We start from the raw sequence: 15,427 nt of genomic DNA, 5'->3' as shown, positions 1-15,427 counted from the left end.
GTTTTTATTTTAGAACTGAGCGAGCAAATATAAAATATCTCAAATTTAAATATAAGGGAAGCGCAATATACCAAAGGCATTGCAATATCATAGATATAATATAGATCAGGGGTCTCCAAGCTTTTTGTGAACAAGCGCTACCACAATGGATAAAACACACATCTGGAGGGCTACTTTTTGATAAAGTCTACTAAAAACTTTTTTGTTTTAATTTTTGATTTTATTTTATTTTACTTGTTGATATGTTTAATCATTGTTTAAAATTTTACATATTTTTTATATTAGCTTGGCTTTTTTATGTAATAAATAAATATCAAAGAGGCTATTGATAGAATGTGCTTTGGCGGGCACCATGTTGGAGACCACTGGTAAAGACAGTTTGCAATAGCTGAATGATTTTAATACCTAATTCAAAAGTTTGTTGTATAAAGTCAAAGTTTTAGCAGAGACTGTTACACATTTGTTAGTGCTTGTGTCTGTTCTGATGTGTGAAAGATGATCAACCATCAGGATGTGAAGCATATGTTTGTTATGTAATTTTCCGTTTTTCGCATCTTTCTTTAATATCGTGCAGCCCTGTTAAAAATTTTCATAGATTTCCAGTTTTTAAAGGAATAGTTAATCAGAAAATAAAAGTGAAATAAAATATTAAAATACAAATCACTTACAAATGTACCATTTTATTTTAGAATATTGATATATTAACTCAGTGGAGTCATTTGAATTACATTAATGATGGATGTTTGTGCTTTTTTGAGCTTCGGCCTATTAAGTCTCAGAACGGCGGCATTTAAATATAAAATGTGTTTAACTAAAGAAAGGCAGTGAGAAAATCATGAGAAAAGCTTCATTTTCTGCTCAACTATTTCTTTAATGACTGTGGGAACCCCATTTTCACCGCCTCAGCCTAGTTTTTTTGATTCTGTAGCAAATTGCCCATAATTATTCTAGATAATCATTCATAATCATTTTAATAATCCCGAAGCCGCTCATTCATCAGCCTTCAATACTCAGTCCTACCTGCTGAAGGGATAGGTGGACGGAAGTACGTTCTCGTTGGTTCGCTGCATCCCATCTCCATATCCATTTCCTCGAACCCAGTTGTCATTTATGGTATGCAGAGGAGGAAACAGGCCGAACACTGGTTTCTGATCTGGTAAAGTCACGGCATTGCCGGCTCCATAGTGGAATCCCTGTCCGCCCATATCTCCCACCGTGGCGGGCACACTGTGATGCCCACCCATTCCTGACATCTGACAGTAGCTCCGCCTTTCATTATTCTCCTGTTTGATGACACCCGGTGTACACAGCTGGATATAATCTGTGTCTTTCTCCATCTTTACAACTGGCATGTTGACACTGGCTTCCACCATCTGCTGCCGTTTCCCCGTGCCGTTCACATTTGTACAGGCTGCGCTGTTGCCAGTGACAACAGGGCTGGTATCCTTCAGCAAGGTGCTCTCTCCCAGCAGGGCATCATCCACTGCCAGGGAGGAGAGGAAGGCAGTCTCGTCTGCAACGTAAAACTCATTCAGATCTGACAGGGAGCCGTGAAAGTCCAGATCCTTTAGGATGTCCAGCGTGTTTTCTCCAGAAAGTCTCTCGCTACTATCTTTATCCTGGTGACCATAGAAAGGAAAGTCCTGTCGATCTTTCTCGACAGGAGAAAACGGCTCCGTTTTCATTGTGAAAGTGTCCGGGGCCTGGGCGCCAGAATTGCGATTTAAGTCTGCGATGCTCTCGTCCAACATAGAAAAGTTTTCACCGATGCTAAGAGTAAGAGGATCATTTACTTTGTGCTGGTGGTGATGCATTCTGAAAGGTTTGAATATTTTAACGTTTGGTTCCAGTGTGTTATGTCCTATCGAGGATGGCTCTGCCATGGAAAGATTCATGTGATTGTCACCAGCATTCAGTCCGTTCGAAAAATCGTCTGACGTGTTTAAAGAGGAAATACTGACGTCGATGTCCGGCACGAGGCCTCTCTCGATGCAGTCCCCGAAGGTTAAACTCTCAGCTTCTTTATGGTTGCGTTTCAGTCCACGATCCATATCTTGATCCTATTGTACACAGATAAAGGGTGAAAACAAACGTATGTTAATTTTATTAACACAAAAGCAGGAATAGAGCTTTATTCAATGAAATAAAGTGTAAACAAATGCCGTCTCTGAATTGAATTAGGCTTAATTTTGCACCAGAAACACTTATAATAGCGAGTTTTTCGGGAATTGTTTCCCATTCAGATTTTCACTGGTGCATGTCTAGACTTAACCTGCATGGGTTTCCTCTCAGCAGAATGAACTCAGGATATCAAACTACATTTCATACAAGAACAAAAGCACTATAGACACAATAAAAGCACTCCATCTCTCATAGACACAATACATGAAGGATTTGCATACTTCATTTCTTTTCTAACATGTTATAATAAACTATTCGGCTATTTAAAATAAAATAATAAACTTTTGTCTCTGACCCCTCCACACAAGATTTCCTGTCAGTGAACGTATAAGCAACATTTCAGTACTATTTACTCCCGTCCTTCTGGGATTCAAACACATCCCACAAAATGGAGCTTGATGTGGCGATTGTTTGTTCAGATAATGAAGGGTTGAGGCACGCAGCGACATTAAAACTCATAAAATCCCACAAATACATCAGCGGAGGCACCGCAGTGCGGCCACCTGTCGGTCGAGCTCTGCTACTGCACCCCGAACGAACTCAAGTCTACGACAAACCGCTAAATGTTCGTTAAAGCTTGATAGACACAAGTAAAGGTAAATAAGAAACATACGCATATATTTAATTTATTAACGACAATCATAAACAAATCCAACAATATGGTTTAAACTCAAAATGACATGGAGTGTCTAAATGACGCAAGCAGGGCTTTAAGAGTGACGCTTAAAAGCAACATAAAAGCTGCGTAGGTTATTAGAAATGTCACGATTATAAATTCGCCGACATGAAATGTAAACCTAAACACATAATCTGTTTGCAGATAGTATTTTAGCAAAAACTGCGCATGAAACAGAAATGACCCCAAGTCCATGAGACACACTTACCTTTATTAGATTTATGACGAAAAGTGCATTTCTATACGAATCCAAAGCGTTTCAGACGTTCAGATCACATACGCGACACTTGCTCGCTTAACTTCCCTCATGGTGAATAAATGTTAAAATATGTTGCCAAGACGCGCTGCGTTGCAGCTTCGACACTATTTCACGGCAGCGCGCAGCTAACAAACAACTCGCGCAAAAATAAACGTGCACTGGCGTCGACGCGCGCACGATATTGAGCGAAATAAACTTTACACCTCGCTATGTATAATCGTTATTCGTGTTCGGTGTCCGCTGACGCGCGTGCGGGGAATCGCCAGCATTACATAAGCCGCTTGTCAAACTCCCGACACCCCGTGGTCTGCCAGAGAGCTGCTGCTAGCTTCAAACACGGTAAACGCCCCTCAGACACAAACTCTAGCACAAGTTACCCTTGAGTCGTACAAATAGCAAACAAAACACGTCACTTTAACGACACAAACCTATCGCAAATCGCGCGGACGTTTCTGTAAATGACAAAAGTGTCAACGCGCATGTAAATACCGCCGCTTCCGCTGACTGCGGGCGAAATAGAAACGGTCAAGCGCTTCGTATACCAGCCAATGTCATTCTCAAGATGTCATCTCAATCCGACAATATCGTTGAAAGACTGTCGAAAAAAGACGCAAAGCGAGTTTTTTTACTTTAGAGTTCGCTTAAACCGACTTGTTCGCGTGCGAAATGTAGCTTAGCAGTCGTGTGAGCGCTGCAACTTTCGCATCATAATGTAACTTTTTGAATCAGGTGTTCTCTCGACGATATTTAAAGAAACACCGCAACGCAAGGTGTATGTATATGATCTGAAATATCCAAGTATTGGTCCAAGTGTGCAGGGATCGCGCGACAAAGCTGGCGGCAAATATTCGGGTTATAATGGCGCAGAACAGTGTTTGAGGGGCAAAGGGCACGCAAAACGCAGATCAAAAATGATATAAAAAAAGCGCAAGGAGAACAGAATAAATGCGGTCATTCTTGTCTTTATCTTCGAACTAAACGCGCAATAACTTAACTGTATTGCACCTTGTCAGCTTATTAATATCTGTTTAATAAACATATATGAAATATATAAGACTTTAGACTGTTGGGTAAGAGGGAGAGAGAGGCACAGAATGGGTCATTTAATGTCAATATTCTTGTTTACACAAGCACAAGATTAAAGTAGTCTATTAGATGTTCGTGTTAAATACTTTACTTTTAAAACTATTAAAGCGGATATATGTAGACTTATGTGGTTGTAATGTCCTATTGCCACAGTCCTCATAGATTTAGGCAGTCATGAAAAATACTGTAATATTAACTATAGTAAATTACAAAAAAATGTAGTAGGCTAATGTAGTCAATGTAAACTATAATATTATGTAATATTAACTATCTAGTAACTGTAGTAAATACTATGTTATAGCCTATTTGGTAACACCTTACAATAACATTAGTAAATGCATTACTTGAACTAATGCACAAGGCTACTTCTACTGCATTTATAAATCTGTTCAGGTTCATTTCAGCATTTACTAATATATTTTTAAAATCAAAAGTTGTAAATGTTTACATTATATGTGCAATGGAGAATTAACATGAAAAATTGTATTGGCATTTACTAACATTAACAAAGATAAAAAATGCTAATACATTATATTCCTTGTTGTATATATTTAGTTAATGTTAATGCATGTCCTAATGTTAACAAAACAGCATTACAAGTGTTACCGTATACTTTTATATTTACTATAATAAGGTTTAAAAACAAAATAGTATCTAAGAATTTTACTACTTTTTACTATAGTACATATTAAAGTGTATGCTATTCTTTTATGTGGGTTATCCATCTATTCATAAAATTTCTGGACTGACTTGGTGATGGTAAAATCAGATCTCGGCCTTAGCCATATACTATAGTGCGGCCGGGGCCGCGAGATGGTGCCAGGGGGGCCCCAGTTTTATGACATTTTATGAAATACATTAATTTATCATGAATTCTGTGTAATTAAACCTAAAAAAATAAGGCTACTAACCAACAGCAATACATTTTTGTATAATTTAATGTTTTTTTTATTAAAATGTTGAGTTTTAGAACAGTTTTTTGTCACAAATTTTCTATGGGGGCCGCAAAGGAATGCACCGTACACAAGGGGGGGGGGGGGCACACTGAAAAAGTTTGGAAACCACTGCTATAGTGCAGTGGTCTCCAACATGGTGCCCAGGGGGACCAGGTTGCCCCGCATGGAGTCTGTGAACTGCCCACCAAAGCACGTTCTATTCACTGTAAAAAGTGTTTCTGTGCTTAGATTTAACAATAATAAAATGAGTAAACTGTTTTTAAAATTTTAAATTCTTGTTTTTTTATCAAAATATGAGTTAAAAAATATAAGAATTTGAACAATTTATGTAATTCTAATTAACACGTTATTGAGTCAATTTAATCACATATAATCCACTTAAATTTGTAAGAAGGAAATTAACTTAATAATTTTGTGTTGAAATTACATGAACATAACTTTGCAGTGGACTCGTAGTTCCCAGCATGCTTTGCATGGGACTGCATTAGTAGAGTTGGAAATTTGAATTTAAACGCTATTATATGTGACTTTATTATGACTTGTTAGTGTTTATTGTTCATTTATCTTCGAGATTTAGAAGAGTTTCTGTTTCTACTGTGAAGACTGGTGCTTGTGCAAAACTGCATACTGAGGTATGTAGCGCTTTACAGCTGCCCAAAACGAAACTGAGTGGGCGCATTGATTGAATAAACGTTTCGTGCCATCATTTCACAGAATAAAAAAACAACAACAAACCATAAATAAGTTACCTGTTCCAAGAAAAGTAAGTTAATCTAACTGAGTAAAACGACTAGTACTATTAGTTAACTTTATCCATTGTGGTAGCCCTTGATCACATAAAGGTTGGAGACCCCTGCTGTAGTTTCTGTTGTACTTCTTGTTCATTTAAAAAAAATTCTCACTAACACAAAGAAAATTAAATAAAAAAACAAGATTATACATTTCTTTACCATTTTTGAATCTCTGTAAGCTGGTTTTAAAAAATACAATTTATTGCACTAAAACAACCAGGAATTTTTTCTCATATTAATCTTGTCATTAACACTATCTACTGCTATAAGAACAATATTACAAATTATTTATTACAAGTGAATTCTGCATAACATTCTCTGATGACCTGGATGTCAATTGCATTGCTTTTGCAGAACTGTTCATTTGTCTTTAAATAAAACAAGTCCTGTATCTCAACTGGTAGAGCATTGCTTTAGCATTGCCAAGGTCAAGGGGTCGATCCAAGGGAACATACATACTGATAATGTATACATACTTATATGAATGCGTATATGTTAATGCAATTTTATAAATGTAGATTTAGTTGTGACAATGAATTCCACTTGTTGCAGCTCTATAGTCTTGATTGATAGGCTACGTCTATCAATCCATACATAGCCTTTTCTGTTATGAAAGTGTACATTGCATGGGTAGAAACACTGTGTCTGAGTGTGTTGCAGAGGAAATGGGAAGGTGTACTAAGCTGTTTGTAAGTAAAGGGACGAGGCAGATTCACTCCCCCATGCAAACAATTTCATTATGGGGTGACGGGTGTGGCGTGGGCATGTGGATGTCTAATTATGCCAGCGGAGAGAAAAAGCATACAAACCATCTCTAGGGACCAACTAGAAGAAATCACACTGTTCTTGGACTCTGTAAAGCAGCAACAGGGAACACAGAGACTCTGTGTGCAATAGGGTCATTATTGATGCACCATTACCACCTTGTCTTTAACTGCAATCATAGGTCAGCATATTGCTACTTGGAAAATGTTTGACAGTAGTGTATTTAAAAGTGTATTTTCTCCAGCTGTTAGCTGTAGTTAATTTGACCTTGGTGTATTTTATGCTATACATTGTGATGCATGTTGTTGTGGGAACCTGTTATTTCATTTACTGCACAGCACTTGGGTCAACGATTGAGAAGTTCAGATGCAAAAGCCACAAAACGCCACCTCCATTAAAAATGCACTTTAAAAAAATATTTGCTGCCTTAAATTTTTTTGTTGAGTCAACTTAGATTCACAAGTCAAGTCAAATTACTATTATTTATCATGACGAGATCAGTTGGTACAACTTGTTGAAAAAAGTCAACTTATAAGTTATAACAAGTTGATTTGAGTAGATTCAACAACGCATTTTGGCAACAGAAGTTGTGTTGTTCCCCATTGTTTCTAACGTTTCCCAGCATCAAAATGTCTGGTTGTTGCGTTTGGTTGCACTAATATATTATAAAAATATATGTAAATTTGTATCTGGCCTTCTGCTAACATCTTCTATCCACTCCACGATAGTACACCGATCTGGTAGCTGTGTTGAAAAAGTTGATAAGTCAAGTTTTTAAAATAATTTTCTCTGTATGTGTTGCTTCACGGCTGGTTCTTGCCATACTGTCGTTGCCAAACTGCGCATGCATACGTAGCCACGTCATCATTGTGTACAAACAGTAAAAGGGTCTATACGTCATCAGCGAGTTCACGTGCGCTCACCTCCCATCTGCAAACAGAGGAAGATTGGCAAACTTTCCTGCTGAATTGGCAACCTGCACAGGAGCCACAAAACTAAAGAAATTTTTTAAAACGCCAAAAACTGTCTGGATCAGCAAAGAGCACAAACCTGAATTAACACCGGTAACTTTACTGCTTTACCATGAAAAGCAAACAGCTGTGGGAGGCAAAGGGTCTGAAAGGGTCGTTGCTAATTCCGATTTAAAACAGTTGTTTATGTTGGTTATTTTGGTAATGTTATTCACTTTGTACTGCAAAGTTTTCTCCCTGATGAATGAGACATGAGATGTGCACCGTGGATGTCTGGTCTGTGCGTGTTCATGTGTTTTTGGAGAAGGCGTGGCTTTGGATGGTGATTTGAATGAAGGGTGGGATCGTGATTTCAGTGCTTGTAGGCTACCTTAAGCATTTTTAAACATCAAATACCCTGCCTTTAACAGAACAAGGCATTATGAAAATCAGTTCAATATTCAAAAACTAACCATTTTAAAATGAACCAGTTGTTGATTCCCAACTCTAATGAAGAATTATTTCCACGTTTGCCCCAGTGAGTAAGATATTTTTTCGGAAGATGTCAATTTAGGTAAAAAATTCTATAATTATTCTTTTTGAATGTTTTGGTTCTGATAAAAAGCTTTTCTGTGCCAGTTTTACTGGAGCAACAAGTCCTGGCTTATTTTAGCGATGAGCCATGATTTCTGTAGCTCAGAGTAATGCTGGCTACAATGTAGTTTTCTCCATGACTTGCAGACACAATTGTTTTCTTAGCAGTTAATAGCAATGAAGCATTTGTCATTCTTGCCGTAGAGAAAATGTTTTAAATGTATCATTGTTTTATAAAAACTCCTGAGAAGGAGACTGTATTTTTCTTTTTATTGGCTCATCTTGTAAGTTCCCTCTGAGCAGCAGCTGTTAAACATGAATTTGATCTGTTAGACAGGGAAGGGGTTCTCAAAAATCTCAAGAACTCCACTGACCCAAATAATTAACCTGCTGGCCTAGTTTACAGAACTATATAGAGCTGGTGCTCTCCACTAAACATTTAAAAGTTAAACACTAAAAGTGTGACCTTTACAGAAGCAAAAGTGTTTATCGTGTAAAGTAACCAAATACCCTAAAATTAAAATATTAATTGCAAGTTCATTAATATTAACTTCATAGACCCAGCAATATGTAACATTATTACCATGACATATTTTATGCTAAACAGAAAAAAAGTATTTTATTTTCATTAACATTAGTTTATGCATTAGCTAACATTTTTATTTAATTTTTAAAGTTATTTAATTCAAGTAGAATTGTTATTCGTTTCTTCATGTTAGTTATTTGTGCATTAATGTTAACAAATACAGCTTTAAAAATGTAAAAGTAAATGTTGAAATTAACCGAATAGCAAGTACTGTAGAAGTATTGTTCATTGTGATACAGGATATGTTAACTGATATCAGTGTGTAACGTAAAAAATTCCTTATTGTACACTCAAAAAAAAAGGCGGGGCTATTTTCAACCTGTGGCTGGGTCAAAAAGGGACAAACCCAACCCTTATAGGTTATAAATTTTACCTATGCTGGGTTGTTGAGCCCAAAATGCTGAGTTGTTTTAACCATGGTTGATGGACTAGGTGAATAGGGTAACACTTGAAGAGTTGTTCATAACACTGACATGATACCTTCATAATCATGACATGACATGTTTCATGAACATGAAGGAGATTTTATGCACATTTATGACAACTTTTTGTTCAATGATGTCATTTTTAATGAAAAGATGACATTGTTTGAAAATTCTTTGTCATGACAACTTGACATTACCAATACAACATAACTGGCCACTTTTTACCAGTGATGCAAATTAAATTTCTCATTAAAATGTCATTAAATGTTAATACTCTGTCAAATAGTTTTATAACAGCGTCATGAATATTTTTCTTGGCTTCAACTTCAATGGTACAAATATAATTTGTCATTAAAATGTCAGTGTTAATATAGTTTTATAACAGTGTCATTAATATTCTTCAGTTCATAATGTTGTTTTGTTTTGTTTTGTTTTGTTTGTTTCCTCCAGGTGTTTAAGAAAAAAATCCAAGAATCCAATAATAATAATTGAATAATGATTGAAATTGAAAAAAGTTATATTTTATTGCATTGTACCACTGTAGTTGAGGTTAAGAAAAATATACATGATGTTTTTATAAAACTATTTCACACCTAATGACATTTAAATGGCAGTTTAATGTAATTTTAACACATAAAGCTAGGTAGTTTTATAATTTTTTTAATTATTCTGCTATGTCATGTTTATGACAGATTTACGACAAGTTATGATGTATTGGTTAATGTCAAGTTGTCATGACAAGTTATGATGTATTGGTTTATGTCAAGTTGTGATAATAACAAAGACATCTCAAACAATGTCATCTATGGATTAACAATTAAAAAATGTAACAAATGAGACTTAATGACAGTTCCTGAAACGTGTCATGTCAGTCTTATGCACACCCCTTCATGTAAAGTGTAACCTAATTTTCTAAGTTAATTTAAACCAACAGTTGGGTTTGTACTAGTATTGTAGTAATTTGAGACCAAGACGTACAGCTGCACAATTAATCACATGCAATTGTCACGCGCATCTTGTCAGTAAGGCCGGTTCTGTGACTCACCAGATGGAGCGGCATTTACTACACAGAATAGTCACAGAACCGGCTTTACTGAAGAGATGCACGTGACAATTGCATCTGATTAATGACATTTTTTGATGGTCTTGATCTTGTCTCAGTCTCGACTGTCTTTGGTCTTGGTCTCAGGATTTTATTTATTAAGACTGGTCAAGACGACAGCTGGTGCACTGTCTAATTTACAGTATGTATTAACATCATTATAATGTGATTGAATGTAAAACTTTTGACTTTTAAAGTAATCGCTTCGATTTATCTCTTATTTTGATTTCCTTTGTTAATATTGTGCCGGTAAGAGTTAAATGAGGGATTGTCCAAAAAGAAATCTGTCAACAAAATTAATACACAATATTTAAGATGTAATTTGATCTCAATTGTTTTTGGTCTCGGTCTTGATCCCTCAAAGTCTTGGTCTCGGTTTAGGTGGTCTTAACTACAACATTGGTTTGTACCCATGTTTTTTACCCATGCATGGCTTGGAAAAGTTCAGCATTTTTATTGTAAATTGTATTATTTTTTTAATAAACAACATCAAAGATATCAAACCAGTTGAAAAGACAAGTGTAAAATCCTCCAAAATGTATGGCTAATAAACATATTCTGTCACTGTGAGAAACCTCTTTTAATCTGTTGATACTTTCGGGAAAAAAATGTTAACAAGTTAATCCAAACATAGTTCTAAGCTTTTTAGATGAAATTAATTTAAAAAATCTTTTTTAGTCTTATTTTATTAGACTTTATGAATACAGCCCTAGAAGCTGGCATGGCTTTTAAAAGAAAATAAAGAAAAGACAAGTGTAGGCCAGTATGAATTTACCAGCACAGCCATATTGATCAGACAGCATGATGTTCCTGAAGTGGCTGGTTGACCAAGGAAAGCTTGCTGGTTAAACTCATTAAAAAGCCTGGTAGGGACACCAGCATACTAGTGTTCAAATCTCGACATATGCCCCTGACCAGCAATTCTTTTTTAACAGGGAGCAATTCCGAACAGGAAACACTGGGCGTTATATTGTGTAACGGGCATAGTATTCTTGTGTTTTTCAACTGAAGTTATTAGTTGCAATGTGTACTACAGGTGAATGTTTCCAGACTACTGGAAATGAGTCAATGAGTGCCAATAAGTGCTTTGTTCTTACAGTCCCCATGTAGTCACCTTTAAGCATCATAATAGCATATGTAAATGTTTTTCATGTGACAGTAATTTTTTTGTGCTTTAAAACAGCTTGAATGTAACTTGCCTCATTTAGTTTATGGAGATATGCAAATAAGCCCCCTCTTTTTTCGAGGGCCCTCGATGTGAAGTTCGTCACAACATGTATGTAGCCTGTCATGTGTGTGGTTCTTAATTTCAAAATATGTGTTCTGCACGTGTGCGTCAAAATAAGTGCCTGCTGCAGCGTCTAAAGGGTTTATAATAAAAGAGACACTTGCGTTTGCCAGATACTCACATAATCTCATGCCTAATCAGAGTTTACTGTTAAGGAAGTGTCTTGCGAGTATTTTGTGAATGTGAGCGACTCTTTTATCATAAACGGTTTTGACGTGTGTGCAGCAGGCACTTATTTTGACAAAACACTTGATGCACATGGTTCACATGACGCAACAAACACATATTTTCAAAACACAAGCAACAGACATGACACTACGAACATTTATTTTGAATTTGCACCCCTCGGATAAGCAGTCACGAGCCGCCACTGACTGCAATGTTCCTTTTGGATAAATGTGTCTGCAAAATGACTAAATAGCTACACAAATAGCAATCCAAATAAACACAACAAAATAATAATAGTAATTTCAGGATTGTTTTTAGACCCCTGAACCTGTGGGTCCCTGCTGTGTCAGACTAAAACGGTCACCCGTCATTGCAAAGCTTTATCAGTGAGTGTAATAAGCCAGATGAAAAGAACTCAGCGACTGTTAAGCAAGATTAATAATACATTCAGGCCCATTTGGCATTCGTTTTACTTAGTATCCTGCTATTAAAACGGATGTGTTCCTGCATGCAGCGTGGAGAGATGATGCGTAACCCTCAGGCCCTGTTTATGCCTTCAGATAAATGAATCAAGTTGACTCACAATCTTATTTTCTGAGCACAATAGCCATGCGACACAGCACACTTTCACAAGCAGGTCAATACAGGAACGAATGAGCTGTTGGAAATGTCATAAAAGAGGCCATGCCCGCAAAATGATTGTTATATATACAGTGTTTTCAGATCTATACAACATAAATGAAGTCTATCTATCTATCTATCTATCTTTCTATCTATCTATCTATCTATCTATCTCTCTATCTATGGGCGTATTCATTTTCTTAAATTAAAAGCTTTCTAGAATACAACCACTTTTAAAATTTAAACGCCATTTAATGCGGTACTCGCAGAATAAAAAAAAAATAACCACATTTTATTTCTATAGAGATGACAGAATGAGAAGTAAATTAAGCACTAGAGTGAACTACACCCAAACTTTTCAAGCTGTTTAGTGCCGTTTACACTACGTAATTCATCTGCTTTCCATTTCAACTACACTTTGTCAGCATAATATACAGTACAATACATGCAGGTCAACCAGCCAATTATTGGTTCAAAACAGGAACTTATATCTATTAATATCTGAAATGATGCAATAATGAATTATCTGATAAGATGCCATGTAAAGACATTCCTGTGTGATGCAGGACTTTATGTTGCAATACAAAAAAAACCTGCAATTTTGAGTTGTCAGGCTGCAAATGTGCAACTAACTTAAAAAAAGCACATTACCGTATAAAACTATTTCAACTCAATGCCATTTCTGGAAATCTGCCAAATGATCAAAAAAACTAATGAAAGAGAGAGGCACTCATAGGTTCTTGGCCAAATACCCAACAATGTGTTGTAACTTCCGAAATGTTTGTGTGAGACTTGTTAAGTTGAGCACTCTGCTGTTGGCAATAGCAAGGTTGGAGGTACATAGAGACCTTGTCATACTAATTTACGATCTTCTTTTCGCTTACTCAGCCCTGTATTTCATTACAATTTATCTCTGTATCAAGTGAGCAACTCGGAGATGGCAGAATATTATGGCTACACAGAATGATGCATTGTGGGCTGTTAAAAAACAGTGTGTATCTAATCCAGTATCTTCATAGACTATACACTTGCAATTTTGGGCAACGTTAAAGTCTGCTTTCATTGAATGTTTAGTGAAGTCTTTTGTAGTGGTTATGTTGTAATTGTAGTTACATAGTATCCCAGTTCGGACTTTCCAAAAGCATGTTTTATAGTTTAATAAACATTTTTTCCCAGTGGGATACGAGATGAGACTAAATGTCTATATGTCTGTATGGCCTGATATGACCTTCCTTTGCAACAGAAGCCAGAAATGTAAAATGAGCGTCACCTAAATCCGCTTAATCCCGGCCTCAGGCCATTCAGAATTATCGGATCATTGGCAGAATCCGTAAAGCGTCACATTGATTTTTTTGGCAATGTGCACAGAAGCCGAATGTGAAAGACCGTGGATTACATTCAAACTTCAGTCCCTTGTGAGTACTTGGCCCTGAACACGACCTGAATGTGGCAGTCAGATTTATCACAGTGTCCCCTAATGTTTGCTTCAGCTTCTTCATTTTACCTTTTGAATTCTGACTTTCATCATTTGCAACGTTTCTATTCGCATCCTTAGTAATTTTACGCCTGTTTACTATTCTTGTCCAAATAAGTGGGGTTTTTAGAAGTGGAGGGATTTACCAAAAAAACTTGCATAGACATAGAAAACATCTTAAGGGGTTCGCACACCGGAAGAGAAGTGCAACGCCGCGTTGCGTCTAGGACAACTCGTAGGTATCGTACACCGGAAGTGCACATTAAATAGCGCAAGCTTAGTAAGATAGTGTCTACTTCAAAATGCAAAATATACGTTAGCAGCCAATGTTAATCGCTAACGATTTGGGACAAATATGATGTTATTTAATGTTAAGCTATGTGGATTTGAGCAGTGTCCAGAGTCACCTCGCATAGCTGCCGACAACTGCCACCAGTGTTCATACATTCATAGAAAATAATGCGTTCTGTTTGTAGATTCATGGTGCAAAGTGACGTGGCGTTTCTCGTCTGATGTGTGACCCCCTTAAGACACACTTAGAGGGTTTTGCTTTAATCTCCTTAGAGCACACTAATGTCACAGAATAAGTGCATCATCCATTTATTTGTAGTGCAATTATTTAACTATAAAAATTAAGTGTGGTACTTCATGCTCATCATGTCAAAATATGTGTACGGTGCGTCATGGGAACATTGCGCGTCATATCAAAATATGTGCTTGCTGCATACGCGTCGAAAGGCTTCATGATAAAAGAGTCTCACAAAACACTTACTTAAATTCACTCACTTAACAGTCTGTACATGAGATTAAGCGAGCATCTAGCAAACGTAAGCAGAAACTGTACTTTAAATGCTGAATGAATCTGTGCCGTTACAAACAAATCATACGAAAACAATTAAATCAACAAAAAAAGTTCACTCTTTTATCATAAACCCTTATGAAGTGTCTGTAGCATGCACGTATTTTGACATGACATGCAATGTACATAGGTTCAGATGACGCACGGAACACATATTTTGACATGACGATCCACACATATCGTGATGTTTTGACGAGTTTCACATTTGTGCCTCCTCGGAAAAGAATTCACGAGCTGCCACTGCTTTTTAGGCACTGCAAAGAAAGTTCACCCGTGGAGACGAAAAGTGAAGCCAAAATGTCTCGATCGCCCCCCAGTAACTGGTTCCAGTATAGTTCATAAACCCCGCCTCCCCCATCTTATTCAATGGGACTTGAGACCAACTAAACAATTTAATTACACTTCAATTATCCTTTCCGAAGCTGGTTTCTGTCATTTACTGTAGTTTTTATCTCACTGATGTAAATTCAAGTGTTTGTTTAAAAAATAAGTTGTTTTTAGTTAGTTATTTAATTCTGGTGTCACGTCATGATTGACAGCTGTGATATGCACATTCTGCGAGAGCGAGGGCGGGGCCTTGATTTCGCGGCTTTACATTCTGTTTACTATTGTGCAGGACTGGTCCCGAAATCGCTACTGCGCAGAC

At 36.8% G+C, this 15,427-nt stretch overlaps 1 protein-coding gene across 2 annotated transcripts in view; it reads right to left on the bottom strand.

The window, feature by feature from the left end:
• Positions 1-4,116, bottom strand: part of LOC135776500 (glucocorticoid receptor-like) — an 80,749-nt gene extending 76,633 nt beyond the window's left edge. The window contains exons 1-2 of one of the 2 annotated variants that reach the window (XM_065287264.2): positions 3,066-4,116; positions 1,021-2,060 (exon numbers count right to left, since the gene is read on the bottom strand). In XM_065287264.2, the coding sequence (XP_065143336.1) occupies positions 1,021-2,051 (1,031 nt within the window). In that variant the 5' untranslated portion in view covers positions 2,052-2,060; positions 3,066-4,116. The remainder of the gene's footprint in view (positions 1-1,020; positions 2,061-3,065) is intronic. The other variant, XM_065287265.2, reaches the window with a different exon arrangement.
• Positions 4,117-15,427: the final 11,311 nt, after the last annotated feature.

This window comes from Paramisgurnus dabryanus, chromosome 18, assembly GCF_030506205.2.
Source record: "Paramisgurnus dabryanus chromosome 18, PD_genome_1.1, whole genome shotgun sequence".
Classification (NCBI taxonomy): domain Eukaryota; kingdom Metazoa; phylum Chordata; class Actinopteri; order Cypriniformes; family Cobitidae; genus Paramisgurnus; species Paramisgurnus dabryanus.
Note: the sequence above shows the minus strand (reverse complement) of the source record. Positions and strands in the feature narration are given on the sequence as shown.